Raw genomic sequence first — 22,324 nt, 5'->3', positions numbered from 1 at the left:
AAGATCATACAAAGATCTGTAGACGGACAGGTAGTATTGAGGAAGCAAGGGGACTGCAGTAGGATTTGGACAAGCTAGGAGAGTGGACAAAGAAGTGGCAGATGGAATATAATGTGGAAAAGTGTGAGGTTATGCACTTTGGAAGGAGGAATGGAGGCATAGTCTATTTTTTAAATGGGGAAATGCTTAGGAAATCAGAAGCACAAAGGGACTTGGGAGTCCTTGTTCACGATTCTCTTCAGGTTAACATGCAGGTTCAGTCGGCAGTTAGGAAGGCAAATGCAATGTTAGCATTCATGTCGAGAGGGCTAGAATACAAGACCAGAGATATACTTCTGAGGTTTTATAAGGGTCTGGTCAGACCCATTTGGCGTATTGTGGGCAGTTTTAGGCCCTGTATCTAAGGAAGGATGTACTGGCTTTGGAAAGTGTCCAGAGGAGGTTCACAAAAATGGTCCCCGGAATGAAGAGCTGGTCTTATGAGGAACGGTTGAGGACTAGGAGTCTGTGCTCGTTGGAGTTTAGAAGGATGAGGGAGGATCTTATAGAAACTTACTGGATACAGCGAGGCCTGGATAGAGTGGGCATGGAGAGGATGTTTCCACTTGTACGAAAAACTAGAACCAGAGGACACAATCTCAGACTAAAGGGCCAATCCTTTAAAACAGAGATGAGGAGGAATTTCTTCAGTCAGTAGGTGGTGAATCTGTGGAACTCTTTGCCACAGAAGGCTGTGAAGGCCAAATCACTGAGTGTCTTTAAGATAGAGATAGATAGGTTCTTGATTAATAAGGGGATCAGGGGTTTTGGAGAGAAGGCAGGAGAAAGGGGATGAGAAAATATCAGCCATGATTGAATGGCGGAGCAGACTCGATGGGCCGAGTGGCCTAATTCTGCTCCTATGCTTTATGGTCTTATGGTCATGCTCTCCACCCCCCCCCCCCCCCCCCCACACCCCTTTCTCCTCTTGCGCTGTCTCCAAAACACTTTCCCACCTGTTGCTCCTGTTCTCCCCATTCACCTGCTCTCCCCTTTGGACCTGCTCTCATCTTGCTCCTCTAGTACTCTTTCCAAGTACTGTTCGCCTTTGTGCTCCTGCTCGCTGCATGCTTTTATCCACCCCCATGCACCTGCTCTGCCAGTCGTGTGAATCTTCACCCACCCTGCTTCGCCAGTGCTCTCTTCATGATTTACTTTGCTCCTGTGCCTGCTGAGGATGGACAAACATTGCAGTGAGAAGCGGGCACACCTATTCACTGAACAGCTTTAGATAAATGCAAATTTTACATTTTATTAAGTCAATACTGGTTTTCCTAAAAGCATTATTAAAGCAATTTACATGCGGCACTTTCACATTTTGAGTATTACAGTTTAGGTGGTGCGAAGATGGGTCATGATTACCAATTCATTTGAAAAGGAGTCCTCAACCAACAAGATTTGGCAGCCTCTGTACTACAAAAAGAAAAATTGGCACTTACGTTTTTTTTGGCATCAGTTGGGTGAACTGTCAAAGCTGGAAACAGAGAAAGGCAATTGTTAGATGTCTGAGTGTAAATCAGAACCTTTGATAAAGCCAGCAAGATTTCCACTCAAATCTAGAACATGCATTACTCTTATACAAGTTGCATTATACCAACAGATTACATCTCCCACATCACCATCCCCAAACTCTATGACCAACTTGCTTAAACCGACTGGCACAATTCCTTAAAATAAATGCAAAATAGTGCAGATGCTGAAAACCTGAAATAAAAACAGAAAATGGTGGGAAAACTCAGCAACTGTGAAGTGGGAAACAGACTTAATGGTTCGAGTCCAAACCATTCCTGTGGATTTGAAATATTACCTCTCTTGTTTCTCTCTTCACAGATGCTGCCAGACCTGCTGAGGTTTTCCAGCATTTTCTGTTTTTATTTATGACACAGTTCCTTCTCTTGCATTTTGCGACCAGTACCATAACTTGTTAACTTATTCTGTTAACTATTAAACTACAATGATTGACCATACCTCTCTAAATAGAAATATTTACAATACACCGCAGTGCAGAAATTGAGTTCTACCCTCAGTTACAGCTCCCACTTCTTGCACTGTCCACTTTAACAGACAATCCACCGGAGACAATACCTGTAGCACAGACAATCAGCATCACCAAAAACTCCATCCTCAGCACTCTAATTGAAGCTCATGAACTGAACTGAAGTAGTACTGGCCGGGGCACCTTATATCTATTCCCAGGAAGGTGGGGTCAAGTCAGCAAATCACAGGAAAGCAACAATTGATAATAACATTGAATTGACAGGCAGAATATCAAGGACACACCCACTAAAGCAAGCCAATCTGAAACCCTTTCACCACCACTATTTTGTATTTTATTAATGTAGAGTACCCAATTCATTTTCTCCAATTAAGGGGCAATTTATCGCGGCCAATCCACCTACCCTGCACATCTTTGAGTTGTGGGGACGAAACCCACGCAAACACGGGGAGAATGTGCAAACTCCACACGGACAGTGACCCAGAGCCAGGATCGAACCCGAGTTCCCGGCACCATGAGGCAGCAATGCTAACCACTGCACCACCGTGCTGCCCATCATCACCACAATTAACACAAAAGTGCAGTCCTTTGTGATAAATAATGCAGTGAATTATTTCTGAGTCCCATACTTGAAATGATGCAACAGTTAACCGTTGTGATGTTTTATCACATTAAAGGTGCCATATAAATTAAAGTTTTTGGTGCTGCAATAATGGTTAACTAGACTAAAAAGAAAAGAAAGACTTGTATTTCCATGGCAACTTCCATATAATTGGGATGTCCTAATGCGTTTTACAGCTAATCGGGTTTTTTTGAAGTGTAGTCACTGTTGTAAATGTGGAAAACACAGCAGCCAGTTTTCACTCAGCAAGGGTTGATGTGGGTTGACAGATAAACTTCAGCCAGGAGAGGGAATAATAATAATAATAATCTTTATTAGTGTCCCAAGTAGGCTTACATCAACACTGCAATGAAGTTACTGTGAAAATCCCCTAGTCACCACACTCCTCTGTTGTAGCATTTGCTGAAAATTAATGTAAAGTCGGGTGGGGTGTATAACGGAATACTACTGCCCACATTCCTGCCCTGCTGGAATTGAACATTTCGCCCAAAGCATGCTGCCCAAATCATAATAATACATTCTAGAGGCTGTCACATACTTGAACCGCATTAAGGAATTCTGTGAAGGATTAACATTGAGTCCTGAAATAACAAAGCCATAAGGAGTTCTCAGACAGACTAACAGGTAGCTGGCTCCACTGTTGTTATTAAACTGTCCCATTAAACAGCTTAGAAGTGACAGATGGATCCACTATAAAACTAGTGGCTCTGCTGAGATAGCCTTAACTGAATGTGTCCATTCACTTAACAGAATAGGAACGATTAGTACTTTCAAACTTGTTGACAAAATGATCAGGGGTCATCCTGTTATCCTTTCACAGGTCATAGCTGTGTGAGTGGCCGGCAGGAAAATGGCAACATCGATCACCAAATGCAAAGTGAACCAAACATTCAGTCTAATGGTAGCTACAACTTCACTGCCCAGAACAGTCATCCACTAACTGTAAAGCTGGGTGCGATTTCTCGATGTCTGCACCCCTCGTCACCGGGAAACCTGTGCGCCGGTGTGGGACCAGAATTTCCCGTTGGCGTGACCAACCAGTAAATCCTGCCCGCTATCTTTCAAATATATGTCTATCAAAGACTAAATGGGTAACTTGCTGTCCCTGTGAACTGCAACGAAAGATGCAACTGCTGCTGTAAACGGAAGGTCTGACTAAGAATTGCTGATAACACTGGAATGCACAGTTCGAAGTGAAAAAAAAGGGAGAGATTAAAAAGCAGCCTGTCCTACATCATCATAGTGCTGTTGAATATCCTGATCACCTTTCTGATTCAAACGGTTTAGCTATATGAATACATTAGTCCTTTCATTATTTTAAAGAAGTTAATGAAATCTACCCAGTCTACACCACAGCTTCCCAAACTATTTTCTAATATCTCCCCATTTTAAGACAGTAGGAAAAACCACACAGCAATAAAGTAACATATAAAAATTCAACATATAATTATTACAATTTGGATATTATGGAGTGATATAAATGTGAAAATCTGGGTTTTTAAATTGTAAAAATGTTAATATTTTCACATTCATGTTGGTTTTAGTCAAGCTCTCCATACTCTGCAGGAACAGAAGGCTCAGGGAAGTCCCTTGCACGCCCCCCCCCCCCCCCCCCCCCCCCCACTCCCCTCACACACAGTGCAGCCTTTCTCCTCTTCCCCGTCCACACACACAGTAATCAGCCCCTCTCCTCTCTTCTCACATGCAGTCTTCATCCCCTCTTCCATCATCATCCTCCCCTTCCACTGCTGCCCACTCCCAACACCACCCCCCGCCCCCACCCCCCACTCCCCACCCTTTTAGGCCTCATTGCCAGTGCCTGCAAAGCAGAGTCGCCAGCCCAGGATAAGGAGCTAGTACAATAGGCAGAGAGGAGAAGAATTACTGTAAAATGTGAAGCCGCCACTCACTTTCTCGGTTCAGCTGAATAACCTCCCATGATAGGATGCAGAGCTGGGCTGAGAAGTGGCAGGTGGAGTTTGTCCATTTTGGAAGGACAAATCTGAATGCGGAATACAGGGTTAACGGTAGGGTTCTTGGCAATGTGGAGGAGCAGAGAGATCTTGGGGTCTATGTTCATAGATCTTTGAAAGTCGCCACTCAAGTGGATAGAGCTGTGAAGAAGGCCTATGGTGTGCTAGCGTTCATTAGCGGAGGGATTGAATTTAAGAGCCGTGAGGTGATGATGCTGCTGTACAAAACCTTGGTAAGGCCACATTTGGAGTACTGTGTGCAGTTCTGGTCGCCTCATTTTAGGAAGGATGTGGAAGCTTTGGAAAAGGTGCAAAGGAGATTTACCAGGATGTTGCCCGGAATGGAGAGTAGGTCTTACAAGGAAATGTTGAGGGTGCTCGGCCTTTTCTCATTAGAATGGAGAAGGATGAGGGGAGACTTGATAGAAGTTTATAAGATGATCAGGGGAATAGATAGAGTAGACAGTCAGATACTTTTTCCCCGGGTAGAACAAACCATTACAAGGGGACATAAATTTAAGGTGAATGGTGGAAGATATAGGGGGGGATGTCAGAGGTAGGTTCTTTACCCAGAAAGTAGTGGAAGCATGGAATGCACTGCCTGTGGAAGTAGTTGAGTCGGAAACATTAGGGACCTTCAAGCGGCTATTGGATAGGTACATGGATTACAGTAGAATGATGGGGTGTAGATTAATTTGTTCTTAATCTAGGACAAAGGTTCGGCACAACATCGTGGGCCGAAGGGCCTGTTCTATGCTGTATTTTATATGTTCTATGTTCTATGATTTCCTGCACTCCAGACAAATCAGTCAGTCACTGAGTTACGTCCACCTGATCTGCCTGCACTCATTTGGTCCACAAACAGCTCGGGCCTGATGGGGCTTGACACTAAAAGTGTTTTTTAAGTTTGTAGTTTGGTGGCGTCAAGTCCCGAGTTGTCCCACCAGAGTCTCCTCCCCACAGTGACCATTGTTACCTTGGAGGAGGGGGTTCTCTTGGCCTCAAATACTATTGCTGCGACTCCATGGGGGGGTGATGACCCACAGTTTGGGAACCCCTGGTCTACACTTTTCTGAAGCAAAACAAGCCCAAGTTCTTAGTCTACTGTGGTAACTAAGGGGCTTTAAGATATTTAAGATAGATATCAGTCTAGTGATACACTGTAGAGTCTATTCCAGAGATCCATATTAGAATGTTAGTGTTGGAAGATTTTGCACCCCTTTAAGGAAGGGGCAGACTTGGCAGAAAGGCCCAATTTGTTTTTTCACTCTGTGAACTAGCCGTCTTCTCAACAGTTTATTTGGTATAGTATCTGTAATTCTCAAACTCCTGATTGCACATTGTACAGCACCATTCACAACTCTTGAAGTTGTCTGTGTCCAAACGCAGCAAGGCCTGGACAACATTCAGGCTTAGGCTGTTCGTGACAAGTAGCTTTCGCACCACACAAGTGCCAGACAGTGAATATCTCCAACATGAGAGAATCTAACCATCTCCTCTTGACATTCAATGGCTTTACCACCATTGATTCCCCCACTATCAACATGCTGCAGGTTACCATTGACCAGAAACTGAACTGGAACAGCCACATAAATACTGTGGCTACCAGGACAGGTCAGATGCTCGGAATCCTGTGGTAAGTAACTCACCTCCTGACTCCCCAAAGTCTGTCCATTATCTACAAGGCTCAAGTGAGGAGTGTGATGGAATACTCTCCAGATGCCTGGATGAATGCAGCTCCAACTACACTCAAAAAGCTCAATACCATTGACCAAAGCGACTCACTTGAATGGCACCCTATGCACAACCTTAGATATTAATTCCCCCCACCACCAAAGCACACTGACAGCAATGTGTACCATCCACAAGATGCACTGTAGGAACTCACCAACAGTACTTTGACAGTATCTTCCAAACCCGTGACCTCGACGACCTTGAAGGACGAGGGTAGCAGATACATGGCAACACCATCAGTTGCAGGTTTCCCTCCAAGCCACACACTGCCCTGACTTGGAACGATATCGCTATTCCTTCATTGTCACTGGGTCAAAATTTGGAACTCTCTTCCAAACATTGTGGGAGTACCTATCCCACATGGACTGCAGTGATTCAACCACCACCTTCTCAAGGGCAGTGAGGAATGGCCTCGCCTGCGAAACCCATATCCTGTGCACAAATACATTTTCAAGAACTGTTTTTTTCAAACATTCTTTCCCCTCCTGGTTTCTAGCTTCCTGAGCTTCAGCCATGATTGTACTAGCGTTCAGGTTCGATACATGCTGCAGCAACAACAGGAGCGGTGGTACACACTTTCTACACAGCTCCAAATCTCAAACTCTTTGCTTCTCTTTCCTGCACTTTCCAGTTGATTTTATAATCTCTCTGAGCCCAACGACTGCTGTAAGCAGGAAAGTCTCTCACCCTCTACCTGCTAAACTTTTTGTGTGATCTTGATTTATTCTTGTGTATTCTCATTCTTATGTAAGTGCTTTGGTCACTGATGGGTCTGTCACGGTCTCCACATTCCCCAAAGGGCTTTCACTCATAGTACATATATATATATTGGCTGGACTGGTGAACTCGAGATCCAACGTTGTTCAAAACATGCTACGTCCTGCTGCACGCTTGCCAGTGTAAAGTCTTGGGGGTCTTTGCATCCCTTTAAGAAAGGGACAGACTTTTTTATAAAATGTATTTTATTCCAAACTTATGCAAATGGTTACAAAGCATAAACAGTCCGGGGAACATACCCCAAATGCATAATTATACAGTTTGCACAATTATACAGTTTGTACAATTTTTTCCTCGTTTTCACCCCCTCCCTCCCCCATGACAAACAACTCTTCAAACATGGCCATGAATATCCCCCACCTTGCCTCAAAGCCCACTGCTGAACCCCTCAGTTTGTATTTGAGCTTTTCCAGAGGAAAAGTCATATAAGCCTCCCAGCCAGGCCGCCGACCGCCATTCTAATAAGATTCTTCGCCGGGCAATCAGAGAGGTGAAGGCCACAATATCGGCCTTCCTCCTCTCTGTCAGCTCTGGCTTCTCCGATATCCCAAATCTCGCCACCCATATGTCTGGCCCAATCTCCTCCCCCACTATCCTGGGGCAAAATTCTCTGACTCCCAGCAGGGAAGTGGCGGGGGCAGGAATCTCGCCCCGCTGATCGGAGAGGCCCCTGCGGCGATTCTCCGGCCTGGATGGGCCGAGGTCCCGCCGCTGGGAGGCCTCTCCCACCGCCGAGGTTTAAACCACCTCTGGAACGGCGGGCTCAGCAGCGCTGTAGAAGTGGATTTCATTTGGAACTTCGCTGATAGGGTTAATATAACAGTTCTGAAAAGCTCTGTGAAAGAGATGTCAACAGGTCAAGGGAGGAAATAAAGGGAGTGTGTTCTGACCGTATCTGTAACAGCAAAGATGTCAGAAGGTTATGGGATGGAATATAGGGAGTGTGGCATTGGTACTAATTAATGTTCTGACCGTATCTGTAAAAGCAGAGAGGTCAAAAAGGCAAAGAATGGAATGAATGGGAACCGTTACTTTATTGCAGAAATAACATAATTAAGCTCGTTTGACCAGTTGGAACAAATAAACATTGAAATATTAAAGGAAGGGCCTTGGAATGAGATAAGCCAGATGGCCATGGGATACAAAAACCTTTGTATTAATATTAATAGTGACTTGTGCTAATGATTATGTCAAAAATAACCTCCCGACCTCGAAGAATAATTCCATATATGTACATGTTCTGGATCCTTGCCAAATCATAGGTGTATCTAGGAATTTAAAGGGACCACCCCTAAGCTGTGATTGTATAAAGAGACAGTCCATATTTTGGACTTTGGCACTTCTCGAAGGTGGTTACCCGACTGCTTAGAGATTTGTCCCGGCCGTAAATAAACGAATATTCGTTACTGACGTGTTCGAGTGTTTTACTTCTGGACTGACGATCAGATACGTGAAAGCGCAATTCACAGCGCGAGCAGGCCCCCGGGGTCCTGGGGGGGGGGGGGGAGCGGGGGGCGATCGGACCCCGGGGGGTGCCCCCACGGTGGCCCGGCCCGCGATCGGGGCCCCCCAATCAGGGGCCGGGCCAGTGCCCTGGGTGCACTAGTTTCTTCCGCGGCCGCCACGGCCTCCGCCATGGCGGAGGCGGAAGGGAACACCACATCGCGCATGCGCCGGCAGTGACGTCAGCGGCCAGCTGCCGCTGACGTCACTGCCGGCGCATGCGCCGACCGGCGAAAGCCTTTCGGCCAGCCCTTCTGGCGGGGGCGCCGGGTGTTCGCGCCAGTCTTCTGGTGCAAACCGCTCCGGCACGGGGCTGGCCCCCAAAGGTGGGGAGAATTCTCCACCTTTGGGGAGGCGCGACCCCTGAGTGGTTGGCGTCACTCCCCTACTCCGGGATCCTCCGTCACGCCGGGTAAGGGAGAATGCCGCCCCTGGTTAGTGCCGCAAACACTCCCGGCCAAAATCTCTCCAACTTCACGCAACCTGAGGACATGTGTGTGTGTGGTTTGCTGGTCCCCGCCAACACTTCTCGCACTCGTCTGCCACTCCCTGAAAGAACCCACTCATTCTTGCCCGAGGCATATGCAGCCTCTGTACTGCCTTGAATTGTATCAGGCTCATCCTCGCGCACAAGGAAGTCACGTTTACCCTTCATTGTGCCTCACTCCACACTCACCAATTTATCCCCCCTCCCAACTCCCTCTCCCATTTCTTAATTTTCACCATCTGCTCATCTCCCTGCTCTCTCAGCCACCCATATATGTCTCCGATCCTCTCCTCCCGTTCCATGTCCGGGAGCAGCAGCCCCTTCAACAGGGAATACCTCGGTAACCTGGGGAAACCTTTCCAACCACATTCTGCGTGAAGTCCCTTACCTGCAAGTGTCTAAAGTCACTTCTTCTTGGGAACTCTGCCCTCTCCTTCAGTTTCTCTATACTGGCAAACCCCTCTTCCAGGTACAGATGCCTTACCTTGACCAGAGAGAGAGAGGAGTTGTGTGTATATGAGAGAGAGAGAGGGAAGTATGTGTGTGAGAGAGGGGGGAGAGTGAATGTGTGTGTGTATGAGAGAGAGAGGGGAGGGGGAGTATTTGTGAGAGAGAGAGGGGCGTGTGTATGAAAGAGAGTGTGTGTTTGAGAGAGGGGGGAGAGTGTATGTGTGTGAGAGAGGGGGGCGAGTGTGTGTGTGAGAGAGAGAGGAGACTGTGTGTGTGAGAGAGGAGAGTATGTGTGTAGTACCCCCAATAACGACGCAAGAGAGTAGAACGGTAAAGAAGGCTTTAATAAGCTTAGAACTAGCTGGATGCAGTGACGGGTGCTTACTGGGTGCTGCCTGCAGGGCGGCCCCTTATATATGACTCCCTGGTGGGTGGAGCCGGAGGCGGAGTCCCCCAGGGTTCCAAACTTGGGGCGGAATTCTCCCCTTCTCCCCCCACCCCCCCCAACTCCGGTTGGGAGAATCGCTGGGGCGCCGCACGAGTCCCGCCACACCGCCTGGCACCCGCATGCGATTCTCTCACCCCCCCCCAACCGGCGCGGCGAGAATAACGGCTGGCTGCTGGGAGAATCGCCACTCGCCGTTTGCAACAGGCGAGCGGCGATACTCCGACCCGGATGGGCCGAGCGGCCTGTCCAACATGACAGGTTCCGTCCATACCTGGTCGCTGCCGGCGGGAATAGCGCGGGAACGCTGGGGGGGGGGGGGGCGCGGCCTGTGGGGGGGGGAGGAGGGTCCCTGCACCGGGGGGAGCCTCAACAGGGGTCTTGCCCGCGATTGGTGCCCACCGATCGGCGGGCCAACCTCTCTGAAGGAGGACCTCCTTTCCGCCGCCGCCCCGCAAGATCCATCTGACATCTTCTTGCGGGGCGGCCTCGGGGAGGATGGCAACCGTGCATGCGCGGGTTACATCATTTACGCGGCACCGGCCGCGACATTTACATGGCGCCGCTTTTACGCACTGCCAAGGCCCAGCACGCGTAAATGACACGACGCCGCTCTTAGCCCCCTGTGGGCGGGAGAATAGGGGGCTGGGAGCGGTCTCCAATGCCGGAGTCAAACACTCCGGTTTTAGCTACGCGTCGGCACTTAATCTCCTGATGGGAGAATTGCGCCCCCGGTCTTAAAGGGGACATCACCTTACATGATGATAAGGGTACAGTAATACAGTAACCATTCATCACATTCACTCCCAGTTTAAAAAAAACGCGAAGTCCGGCGGGGGTGAAGTGGAATCACAAGTCTATTTGTTTCGGCGGCCTGATCGTCCTCATTGACCTCCTCAGCTCGGGCGGTGGTGCGGCGGACACGGATGTCTTAGTTGAGGATACATCCGGGAGCACAGTGGTCGGGGCTTTGGTGCGGGTTGGGGTCGGGGGTCAGGGCGCAGGGGAGATAGCTGGGGCTGGGGGTAGCGGCGCCGGCGCCGGCGGGGGTTGTAGAGGGGGAGGCACTAGGGGGTGCGTGCGGTCGGTGTCCACCGACGGGGAGGGTGACCGGGGGAGGTGGCATCAGTGGGTGCCAGGTCCCGCAGTGGAACCATGAGAGGGGGGGTGTCTGTAGTGGGGAAACCAGTGGGTGCCAGATCCCGGAGGGAAACTGTGTCTTGCCTGCTGTTGGGGTGCTCGATGTAGACGTAGCGGGGGTTCGCATGTAGTCATCGGACCCTCTCGACCAGGGCATCCGTTTTATGGCTCCTCGCCTGCCCCCGGAGAAGAACAGGTCCCGGAGTCACCAGCCAAGGTGGAAATGAGACCCCAGAGGTGGACTTCCTGGGGAAGACAAACAAGCGGTTATGAGGGGTCTCATTGGTGGCCGTGCAGAGGAGCGACCCAATGGAGTAGGGCATGGGGTAGGACCTCCTGCCAGCGGGTGTTTGGGAGACTTCTCGACCGTCGGGCCAGTAGGCAGCCTTCCAAACTGTCATGTTCTCCCTCTCCACCTGCCCGTTTCCCCGCAGGTTATAACTGGTCGTTCTGCTCGAGGCGATGCCCTTACTGAGCAGGTACTGACGCAGTTTGTTGCTCATGAATGCCGAGCCTGGTCACTGTGGACATAATTGAGGAAACCAAACAGGGTGAAGAGGGCTTTAATGACGGTGGACGTGGTCATGTCGGGGCAAGGGATTGCAAAGGGGAAGCGAGAGAACACATCAATAATATTGAGGAAATATGTATTGCGGTTATTGGAGGGGAGGGGCCCTTTGAAATCGATACTGAGGCGCTCAAAGGGCCAGGATGCCTTTAACAGGTGGGCCTTATCTGGTCGATAGAAGTGCGGTTTACACTCCGCACAGATCTGGCAGTCCCTGATCATGGCTCTGACCTCCTCGGTGGAGTAGGGCAGGTTGTGGGCCTTGATATAGTGGATAAGCCGGGTGACCCCCGGGTGGCAGAGGTCATCGTGGATAGCCCGTAGTCGGTCATCTTGCGCGCTGGCCTATTTGCTGCGGGACAGGGCACCTGGGGGCTCGTTGAGCTTCCCAGGACTATATGCTTTATCGTAATTATAGGTGGAGAGTTTGATCCTCCACCTCAAGATCTTATCATTCTTGATTTTGCCCTGCTGCGTATTGTCGAACGTGAAGGCTACCGATCGTTGGTCGGTGATGAGGGTAAACCTCCTACCAGCGAGGTAGTGCTTCCAGTGCCGTACGGCTTCCACGATGGCTTGAGCCTCCTTCTCGACTGAGGAGTGCCGAATTTCGGAGGTGGTAAGGGTGCGCAAAAAAAACGCCACTGGTCTGCCTGCTTGATTGAGGGTAGCGGCGAGAGCGACCTTGGATGCGTCGCACTCCACCTGAAAGGGAACGGACTCGTCCACCGTGCGCATCGCGGCTTTGGCGATGTCCACCTTGATGCAGCTGAAGGCCTGGCGGGTCTCAGTTGCCAGTGGGAAGATGGTGGCCTTGATTAGTGGGAGGGCTTTGTCCGCATAGTTGGGGACCCACTGGGCAGAATATGAAAAGAACCCAAGGCACCTCTTCAGGGCCTTGAGGCAGTGGGGGAGGGGAAGTTGCAGGAGGGGGTGCATACGGCCAGGGTCGGGTCCTAGGACCCCGTTTTCCACGACATAGCCGAGGATGGCTAATCTGGTTGTGCGGAAAACGCATTTCTCCCTGTTGTACGTGAGGTTTAGGGTTTGGGCGGTTTGGAGAAATCTATGGAGGTTGGCATCGTGGTCCTGCTGATCATGGCCGCAGATGATGACATTGTCCAAGTACGGAAATGTGGCCCACAGCCCGTACTGGTCCACCATTCGGTCCATTGTTCCTTGGAACACCAAAACCCCTTTCGTGACGCCAAAGGGGACCCAGAGGAAGTGGAAAAGGCGGCCGTCTGCCTCAAAGGCCGTGTAGCAGTGGTCCCCTGGGCGGATTGGGAGCTGGTGGTATGCAGACTTCAGATCCATCGTGGAGAACACCCGGTAGTGTGCGATCTGGTTAACCAGTCCAAAGATGTGCAGGTTAGGTGGATTGGCCATGCTAAATTGCCCGTAGTGTCCTAAAAAGTAAGGTGGGGGGGGTTGTTGGGTTACGGGTATAGGGTGGATACGTGGGTTTGAGTAGGGTGATCATTGCTCGGCACAACATCGAGGGCCGAAGGGTCTGTTCTGTGCTGTACTGTTCTTTGTTCTATGTCTGCAATCCGGTTTATGGTTTGGCTGCAATCTACAACCATCCGGTTCTTTTCCCCGGTCTTGATGATCACCAACAGAGCTTCCCAGGGTCTATTGCTGGCCTCGATGACTCCCTCCCGTAAGAGTCGCTGGACCTCGGACCTGATAAAAGTCCTGTCCTGTATGCTATACTGCCTGTTTCTGATAGCGAATGGTTTGCAGTCAGCGGTGACGTTTGCGAAGAGTGGGGGAGGGTTGACTTTTAGGGTCGTGAGGCTGCATATGGTGAGTAGGGGTAGGGCCCCCCCGAACTTCAGGGTTAGGCTCCTGAGGTTGCATTGGAAATCTAGTCCCAATAGGAGAGGAGCAAAGAGGTCTGGGAGCACATATAATTTAAAATTGGCGTATACGGCGTCCTGTATTGCTAGGGTTGCGGTAGTGCACCCTCGGATTTGCACCGAGTGCGACCCAGAGGCGAGGGAGATGGTTTGGTGTGCCTGGAAAATTGTGAGCGAGCAGCGTCTTACTATGTCCGGGTGAATGAAGCTCTCTGTGCTCCCGGAGCCGAAAAGGCAAGGCGTCTCGTGCCCGTTTACCCAGACAGTCACCATAGATCTACGGAGGTGCTTGGGTCGCGACTGGTCCAGGGTGACCGCGCTGAGTTGCGGGTAGTCGGCGTGGTCAGAGGTGCTGGGGCGGCTCCGCATTGGCTGCCCTTGTTGATCGTACGCGTCAAGCGGCGTAGAAGATGGCGTGGCGGGCGTTGAGGAAGATGGCATCCAAGATGGCGGACCCCATGGATCACACGTGGCCGGCCGTGTGGGGGAGGATGGCCAAGATGGTGGCCCCCGTGAATCGCACGTGCTATGAGGGCTGGAAGATGGCTTCCCGCACGGATAGCACGAGACTGATGACGCCATCTGCAGGGGGCGGAGTCAGCAGACATGCTGCCATACTGCGGGGTCTGCGGGCCTGTGAGTCTGAGGATCGGGCCTGTGAGTTAGAGTTCTTGGACCTGGCCAGGCAAACTTTGGCGAAATGTCCTTTTCTCCCGCAGATGCTGCAGTTCGCGTTACGGGCCGGGCAGTGCTGCCAGGGATGTTGGGACTGGTTGCAGAAATAGCAGGGTAGCCCCCATGATAGGCGGGCGACCGCGCGGCACAGGACTGGGGTAGTCTTTGGTCGGGAGTCCACGAGGGGGCCGCGTGGTCAGCCGGGAACGCGTTAAGGCTCTGGAACGCTACTTCCAGAGAGGAGGCTGACTTTACTGCCTGATCCAGGTCCAGGGCCCCCTTTTCGAGTAGGCGCTGTCTCACATAATTGGACCGAACTCCCGCCACGTAGACGTCTCGGACGGCGAGTTCCATATGTTGAGTGACCGTAACGGCCTGGTAGTTGCAGCTGCGTGCGAGGACTTTGAGGTCGCATAGGTAGTCTTCTAGCGATTCCCCAGGATGCTGGCGGTGAGTGGTGAGGATGTGTCGCGCGTAGACCTCGTTCACGGGCCGTACATAGAGGCATTCGAGCATCGCGAGGGTGCCTGCGTAGGAGCAGGCCCCGTTGAGTTGAACAGAGATTTGATGGCTCACCCGTGCATGGAGGAGGCTCAGCTTCTGTTCGTCGGTGATGGAAGGCGTGGAGAAGGCTGTGAGATAGGCCTTGAAGCAGTGGAGCCAGTGCGAAAAAATTCCAGTTGGTCAGGTTTGAGGACCGATTCCATAGTTGCGTTTAAGTTGATTAAATTGATGCGACCATCAATTCACCCGAGACATGAGTAGAAATAAACCGTGGCTTTAATCAACTTAGAACAGTGCCTGCCTGAGACTGAACCAATACTCAGGACCGCCTACAGGTCGACTGCTCTTTATACCTCCCTTCAAGGGGAGGAGCCATGGGCGCAGCCCATACATGCCCCAACATGTTCCCCTATGGATAATGCCATACAATGGCCCATAGGAGAAGCCCACAAGGGCAACAGTATAGCACAGATACAAATACACTGGTGGATGATTGGTATAATACATTCACCACAGTGTGTGTGAGAGAGAGAGGGGAGTGTGTGTGTGAGAGAGGGGGAGAGTGTGTGTGAGAGAGGGGGGAAAGTGTGTGTAGGAGGGAGAGAGGAGTGTGTGTGAGAGAGAGAGGGGAGTGTGTGTGTGAGAGAGAGAGGGGAGTGTGTGCGAGAGAGAGGGGGGAGAGTGTGTGTAGGAGGGAGTGGGGAGTGTGTGTGAGAGAGGGAGGAGAGTGTGTGTGAGAGAGGGGAGAGAGTGTATGTGAGAGAGGGGAGAGAGTGTGTGTGAGAGAGGGGAGAGAGTGTGTGTGTGAGAGAGGGAACAGTACAAGGTGCTGCACATTGCCCACATGTCCGGGTCTAGGATGAGTAGGTTCTTTGGGGGCGAAGACAGGTGTGTCAGGTGTTCGGGGAGTCCAGCGAACCATGCCCGTATGTTCTGGGCATGCCCGGCACTGGAGGAGTTCTAGAAGGGGGTGGTGAGGACGGTGTCGAGGGTGGTAGGATCCAGGGTCAAGCCAGGCTGGGGACTCGCGATTTTTGGGGTTGGGCTGGAGCCGGGATGCAGGAGGTGAAAGAGGCCGGTGTGCTGGCACTTTGCGTCCCTAGTAGCCCGGCGGAGGATCTTGCTACAATGGAAGGATGCGAGGCCCCCAAGCGTGGAGACCTGGATCAATGACATGGCGGGATTTCTCAAGCTGGAGAAGGTCAAATTTGCCCTGAGAGGATCGGTACAAGGGTTCTTTAGGTGGTGGCAACCGTTCCTCGACTTTCTGGCTCAGCGATAGGGTACTGGGTCAGCAGCAGCAGCAACCCGGGGGGGAGGGGGGGTGGGAAGGGGTGGGGGGGGGACGTTGACTATGTTTGCTTATTTAATTTTAATTTAATTTATTTTTAAGTTCTCTTGTTTACTGGGTTTGGGGGGGTGGGGGCGCGAGATACATGCGTTGATACGGTCTTGGGGATGTTGCAGTTTTTATGGTGTTTTATTGTTGCTTTTCATTGTTTGTTATATTTTCTGTAAAAAATTTCAATAAAAATTATTTTTTTAAAAAAGAGAGGGAACAGTGAGTGCAATTGTGTGTCTGATATGAGAATCCAGCTCTCCAGCGACACTCCTAATATTAAACAAATTGTGAACAGAAGAAGCAGAGTCACTCTTCCCATTAAAAATTACAAAAAAAAGGTAAGACTTGAGTACGTTGGTGAATAAGAAAAACTTTATTATAAATGTACATAGTGCAGAATTAGAAAATACTTCAATGAATTTTTTTGGTATGTTTGTACCTGTTGCACAAAAACAATTCACTTTTTGTGGTTGAACTCTTTAAAATAATAAGAACGTTTCTTAAGGGTTCCATCAGTACCATCAAAAAGGCTCTGTGGCGGAAATAATGGACTACACAATTATATCCCCCATTCATCAACATATGTGATGTGATGTCCCTCCTCATGGTCACTATTATACCCCGAGGGCTGGATTCTCTGATATGTAGGCTAAGTGCTCACGCTGGCGTTGGAACAGTGGTGTTTTACCCCAGAAACAATGGTGCAAAAGCTGCACCGATCCTCATCTGATGGGGGACTAGCAGGCACGCAGCTTTACCTGCAGATACGGCCAAAGAATTGCTGGGTCTGTGACCGTGCAGGCGCACGGCGGCGGCTGTGCCCTGTAACATGGCTCCGGCCGCGCGCGGACCTGGCTTGCCACATACTGTGCCCCAGTAACCCCCTTCGCCACTCCCGTACCACCCCCCAGCCCGAAGCCCACAGAACAGCTCCCCCCACCTCCGACTGTGGTGACGCTGGACTCAGTCCTCAGCCGCCACACCGGGTTCACGAAAAAAAAAAGCATGAGTGACCCACGCAATCGAAAACGCCATTTTCGAGGGGACGGAGCATCGCAGAAGTGGCGATGCCCCCAATTTCGGCACAAACTGGTATTATCCGGCCAATCGGCGAGCGTGATTTCGGTGTCGGCGACCGGAGAATCGCGACCGGAGAATCCCATCCCTAATGTTTCATATCATTCCAGGGAGCAAAGATCACTATGCAGGACAATTTTAGAGCAGGGCAGCACGGTGGCGCAGTGGTTAGCACTGCTGCCTCACAGCACCGAGGTCCCAGGTTTGATCCCGGCTCTGGGTCACTGTCCGTGTGGAGTTTGCACATTCTCCCTGTGTTTGCGTGGGTTTCGCCCCCACAACCCAAACGATGTGCAGGGTAGGTGGATTGGCCACACTAAATTGCCCCTTAATTGGAAAAAATGAATTGGGTAGGCCCAATTTGGTAAGCCTCGGAACAAGCGAGCCAGTGCTGAAAGTCCCCTTTGGCGTCGCTTGATTGCGGATCCAGCTGCAGATGATCCGGTTCAATACGGAGGTCCATCTTTTGAAAATCTTAGAGCAATAAATTGATGCACGATCAATTGCACAAAGATGAGAGTTGAATACAACTGAGGCTTTATTGCTCTAGATGTGTGGCCTCCCACAGCAGCTGGCGAAATGGCTGCAGCATGGAGGACACGCACATTTATACTCCGGAGCCAGTAGGCAGGGACTACCGACGTATCTGTAGTACAGGTCCTACCATCCATCACCTAATATAGGTGCAATAGTGGTTTACCACACCCATCCCTCCCACTGAGCACATATCCATTCTCCCACATGTCCTCCAGCCGACGATGCTGGCCCTCTCCTGCCTCCCAGAAGACCACCTCGGAGGAGCGCTCCGAGGATGCCACCATTATAGTCATGGCACAGCTGTCATCCCTATTCTCCACCAGCGCAGATACACACACCTCGGTGGGACATGTTAGAGGACAGGCTTCAGGGGCACAATCTGGTGAGCACCACACTGCTGCTGATGCACATCAGATGGAGGCTTGAATCCCCAGGCGAGACAGCAGTCGGAGGTCTGCTGGATCCCACGACCCAGCTGGGTCCCAGCCTGATGCGGAGCCTGTCAAACAGAGTTACTCGGAACTGTTGGAGATGATAGGAAGCAACTGGGACTTTCAGAGGGAGATATCAGCATCACTCCAGCAGATCGATAGCCGCTTGGAGGAGTCCCAGAAGCTCTGGGCGCAGGAGATGTCGCCAGCAATGTGTGGCACCGAGGCCAACACTGCTAGACTGGCGACCGCAGTGGAAAGTCTGGTGTACGACATCGCGCAGTTAGTGACGGCCATGGCTGAGGGTCTCGGCAGAATGTCTTCCTCACTGGGGATGTCACCAAGTACCAGGCCGACCTTGATGAGGTTCTGCGGGACATGTCTTGATTAATAAGGGGATCAGGGGTTATGGGGAGAAGGCAGGAGAATGGGGATGAGAAAATATCAGCCATGATTGAATGGCGGAGCAGACTCGATGGGCCAAGTGGCCTAATTCTATGTCTTATGGGCTTACGTCCCGCTCTCTGATGTGAATGGCCGAGATGCTGCAAAGCTTGTCCCAGTCGCAGATGGACATTGCCGAGGCGCTGCAGAGCATGTCCCAGTCACTGAAGAGCATCGCCAAGGGCATCGACATGATGTGCGGAGCATGGAGAACCAGAGAAAGATGGTGCAGGGGCACCCGGGGCTCAAACCAGCTGCCCCTTCATCCCAAGGTGAACCCCAGGGCCCTATGGGCACTGAGTGGCAAGATGGGACGCTGACTGCCAACCCTGACGCATCCCATGGGGTGGCGACGGTGGCCTCCAGCTCCCCCGAGATCCACTCCTCTGATGAGGTTGCATCTCACAGTCAGCACATGGGACAGGGCGGCATGGCTATGCATGTGCCGCCGACAAGTCAGCTAGGGCCCTCCGGCCTCAGAACCCCCAGAGGACGCCCGCCAGGGGCATCAAAGGCCACAGAACGAGGTAAGCAGCTGGCTGCCTCTGCCTCTGATGAGCATTCTGGGGAGACACATAGATGTAGTGGTAGAGCTAGGAGGGCCAGGCACATTGAGGATCACTGAAGGGACAGGAGGAGGAGGGACAGGGGGGGGGGGGGGGGGGGGGGGGGAGGCATAAACGTTCTTAGTTGCAGTGACCTTAATGGCACCATGTGGTGCCAAATCCATGAGGACATGGCACAGATGTCACACCATCTCCTTGAGGCGGAGCCTTGTGTGGCACGTGCTGTCCGTCATCTTTTCGATTGACCAGCGCGCCTGTAAACCCTGGCCTGTCGTGGGACTCCCCCTCTGGGTCCCTCTCTGGCCTGATGGGTGGCCGGGTCCTTAGGGTGTGAGGCAGGGTCCAGCACATGGGCTGCCACCTCGAGCATCTGCAGACGCTGCTGCTGCCGCCACCTGGCAGCAGCACCACAAGGGCAACTTATGCATCCAATATCCCTGCCATAGCGTTCAAAATATGTAAGGCTTTGGGAGAGGGTGTTAGACTGACAAACAGCAGTGGCTCCCACCCTGTGCCCTCCATTCCCCTATTGACCCCCCATCCAGAGCGCCCTGCCCAGGCATACCCCCTCACTGGACCGCAGACACTGTACCCCGGACACCTGCTCATAAAGTCACCTGGACCGGGCGCTGGTCCCCTCCCCATGGCACTCACCCACCCTCTGGCTGTGGACATGTCCCCAGAGCTGTGTCCCATCTCCTGGGTGTTCAGATGTTGGCTGCCGCGTGTGTGGTTTTGCCACCCGCAGTGTTCAAGTACAGTGTCCAGGCATCAAGGTGTGATTGGGATGCTAGGCAATGACTCCCACATGCTACATGCCCCGTTCACCCACGGGAATCCACTTGTGTTATGTGAAGTGTTAACTTATTCACGATTGCCAATTTCCTATTACTAATAGCCTTCAGCCGCATGGCCAGAGGCCTCTGCAATCGGCGGGTTTTATGGGTGGTCATTGGAGCAGATGAGCAGGGACAAGGTTGCCCCTAGAATGGGTTGGTAATGGGGTGGTGCTGCGAGCGGTTGCCCCCCCCCCCCCCGCCTCTCCCCCCACCCTCCCTTGTTGACAGCCCGCCCCTGCAAAGGGAGGCTTCGGGCCTCAGTCAATGGTGCCACACCCTCTGCCAAGCACAGGGGCAACAGGTCCAGCGCCCCCGGGCTCTTTGCCTGTGAACAAAGATGGTTAGAACGTAGAACATAGAACTTAGAGAGCAGAAGGAGGCCATTCGGCCCATCGAGTCTGCACCTATCCACTTAAACCCTCATTTCCACCCTATCCCCGTAACCCAATAACCCCTCCTAACCTTTTTGGTCACTAAGGGCAATTTATCATGGCCAATCTACCTAACCTGTACATCTTTGGACTGTGGGAGGAAACCGGAGCACCCGGAGGAAACCCACGCAGACATGGGGAGAACGTGCAGACTCCGCACAGACAGTGACCCAGTGGGGAATCGAACATGGGACCCTGGCGCTGAGAAGCCACAGTGCTACCGTGCTGCCCACCTCCTCCTCGGCTCCCCACAGAAGTCCTTCCGCCAGGTTCACGTTTTAAAAATGAATACGAACAGGTGCCAGTGTGACCACTTGCTGTGGAGGCCGCTGAACGACGGGAGGCCATTGAATACAGGGTGGTTCCTGTTAATTGTATAGAAATGGGGCTTAAGTGGCGATTATTGGTTTCTCGCCACATTAAGGCAAGATCCTGATTGTGCCTAGGGGAGCTGGCCGGTTGCATTGCAAACTGTTTGGCGCCTGCCGCAATTCTCGTTTTTGGCTTCTCCCACTATTCACCGGCCTCGTTTTGCTGGAGCAAGAGCGCAATGAGGCCCAGGAACTGCGCCCGTAGTGTTCAATTCTGGTCGCCACACTATCAGAAGGATGTGGAGGTTTTGGAGAAGGTACAGAACAGGCTTATCAGGATGCTTCTTGGTATGGGGGGGGGGGGTAATTAGCTAAGAGGAGAGGTTGGATAAACTCGGTTTATTCTCACTGGAACGACGGAGGTTGAGGGGCGATCTGATATGATAGAAGTTTACAAAATTATGAGGGGCATGGACAGAGTGGATAGTCATAAGCTTTTTCCCAGGGTGGAAGAGGCAATTACTGGGGGACGTAGGTTTAAGGTTCAAGGAGAAAACTTTAGAGGAGATGTGTGAGGGAAGTTTTTTTACACAGAGGGTAGTGGGTGCCTGGAACTCGCTGCCATAGGAGGTGGTGGAAGTAGGTACGATAGCGACGTTTATGGGGCATCTTGACAAAAACATGAATAGGATGGGAATAGAGGTATACAGACCCCGGATGTGTAGAAGGCTTTAGGTTAGATGGGCAGCATGGTTGGCGAAGGCATGGAGGGCCGAAGGGCCTCTTCCTGTGCTGTACTTTTCTTTGTTCTTTGTTAGCTTATGTGAAGAACTTTCTTCCTCAAGCACAGCTTTCCAACAAGTATTTTCCTTTACTTCCTGTCCTTGTGCATCGTCAAATGTAGTGATTACATTTGTGTGATAAATCAAACTTACCATTGCATGAGTTACATTTCCATGTGTAGATGTGACACTGTTTTCCCGAGTCTTGTATTCGGAACCTGCTTTCCATTCAGTCAGCACTAAAAGGCAGTTCTAGCTGGAGCTCTATAATTGTTGCTATTTTCCCCAGAGTACACAGGGGACTGTGAGGAAACGTCAGTGCTTCATTAGCACTTTACACACAAGCGTCATTATTTGTTATGTTCAGCCTTAAGGAGTGGAGTGAGATAAAGGGCTTGTTGTGTACGTCAGTAAAAGGATGGCAACTCTGGGTGGCCTTCAAGTGATTGTATCCTTGTAGGTTCTCACTGTCCTGGACCTGTCCATTGTTCAACATTGTAGCACTTGTCCCAGTTTAGTGCCATTAACTGTTGTTTCACACATACACTTTTTATTATTCGTTCATGGGATGTAGGCATCCCTGAGGGCATTTAAGAGTCATCCACGTTGCTGTGGGTCTGGAGTCACATTTGGCCAGACCAGGCAAGGACGCCAGATTTCCTTCCTGACAGGACAATTTTAGCTCACCAGGCTAAATCGGTGGCTTTTAAAGCAGACCAAGCAGGCCAGCAACACGGTTCGATTCCCGTACCAGCCTCTCCGGACAGGCGCCGGAATGTGGCGACTAGG

General features: G+C 51.3%; 1 protein-coding gene across 2 annotated transcripts in view; it reads right to left on the bottom strand.

Moving 5' to 3' along the window:
• The window catches only part of LOC119970224 (trypsin inhibitor ClTI-1-like), a 43,838-nt gene extending 22,051 nt beyond the window's left edge, over positions 1-21,787 (bottom strand). The window contains exons 1-2 of one of the 2 annotated variants that reach the window (XM_038804496.1): positions 21,689-21,787; positions 1,479-1,513 (exon numbers count right to left, since the gene is read on the bottom strand). In XM_038804496.1, coding sequence (XP_038660424.1) covers positions 1,479-1,513; positions 21,689-21,764 — 111 coding nt within the window. In that variant the 5' untranslated portion in view covers positions 21,765-21,787. Of the gene's footprint in view, positions 1-1,478; positions 1,514-2,124; positions 2,228-21,688 lie in introns of those variants that run through there. The other variant, XM_038804497.1, reaches the window with a different exon arrangement.
• Between the last annotated feature and the right edge of the window lie 537 nt (positions 21,788-22,324).

The sequence above is a fragment of the Scyliorhinus canicula genome, chromosome 8 (genome assembly GCF_902713615.1).
Source record: "Scyliorhinus canicula chromosome 8, sScyCan1.1, whole genome shotgun sequence".
Lineage (NCBI taxonomy): Eukaryota > Metazoa > Chordata > Chondrichthyes > Carcharhiniformes > Scyliorhinidae > Scyliorhinus > Scyliorhinus canicula.
This window is presented reverse-complemented; position numbering and strand designations above follow the sequence as displayed.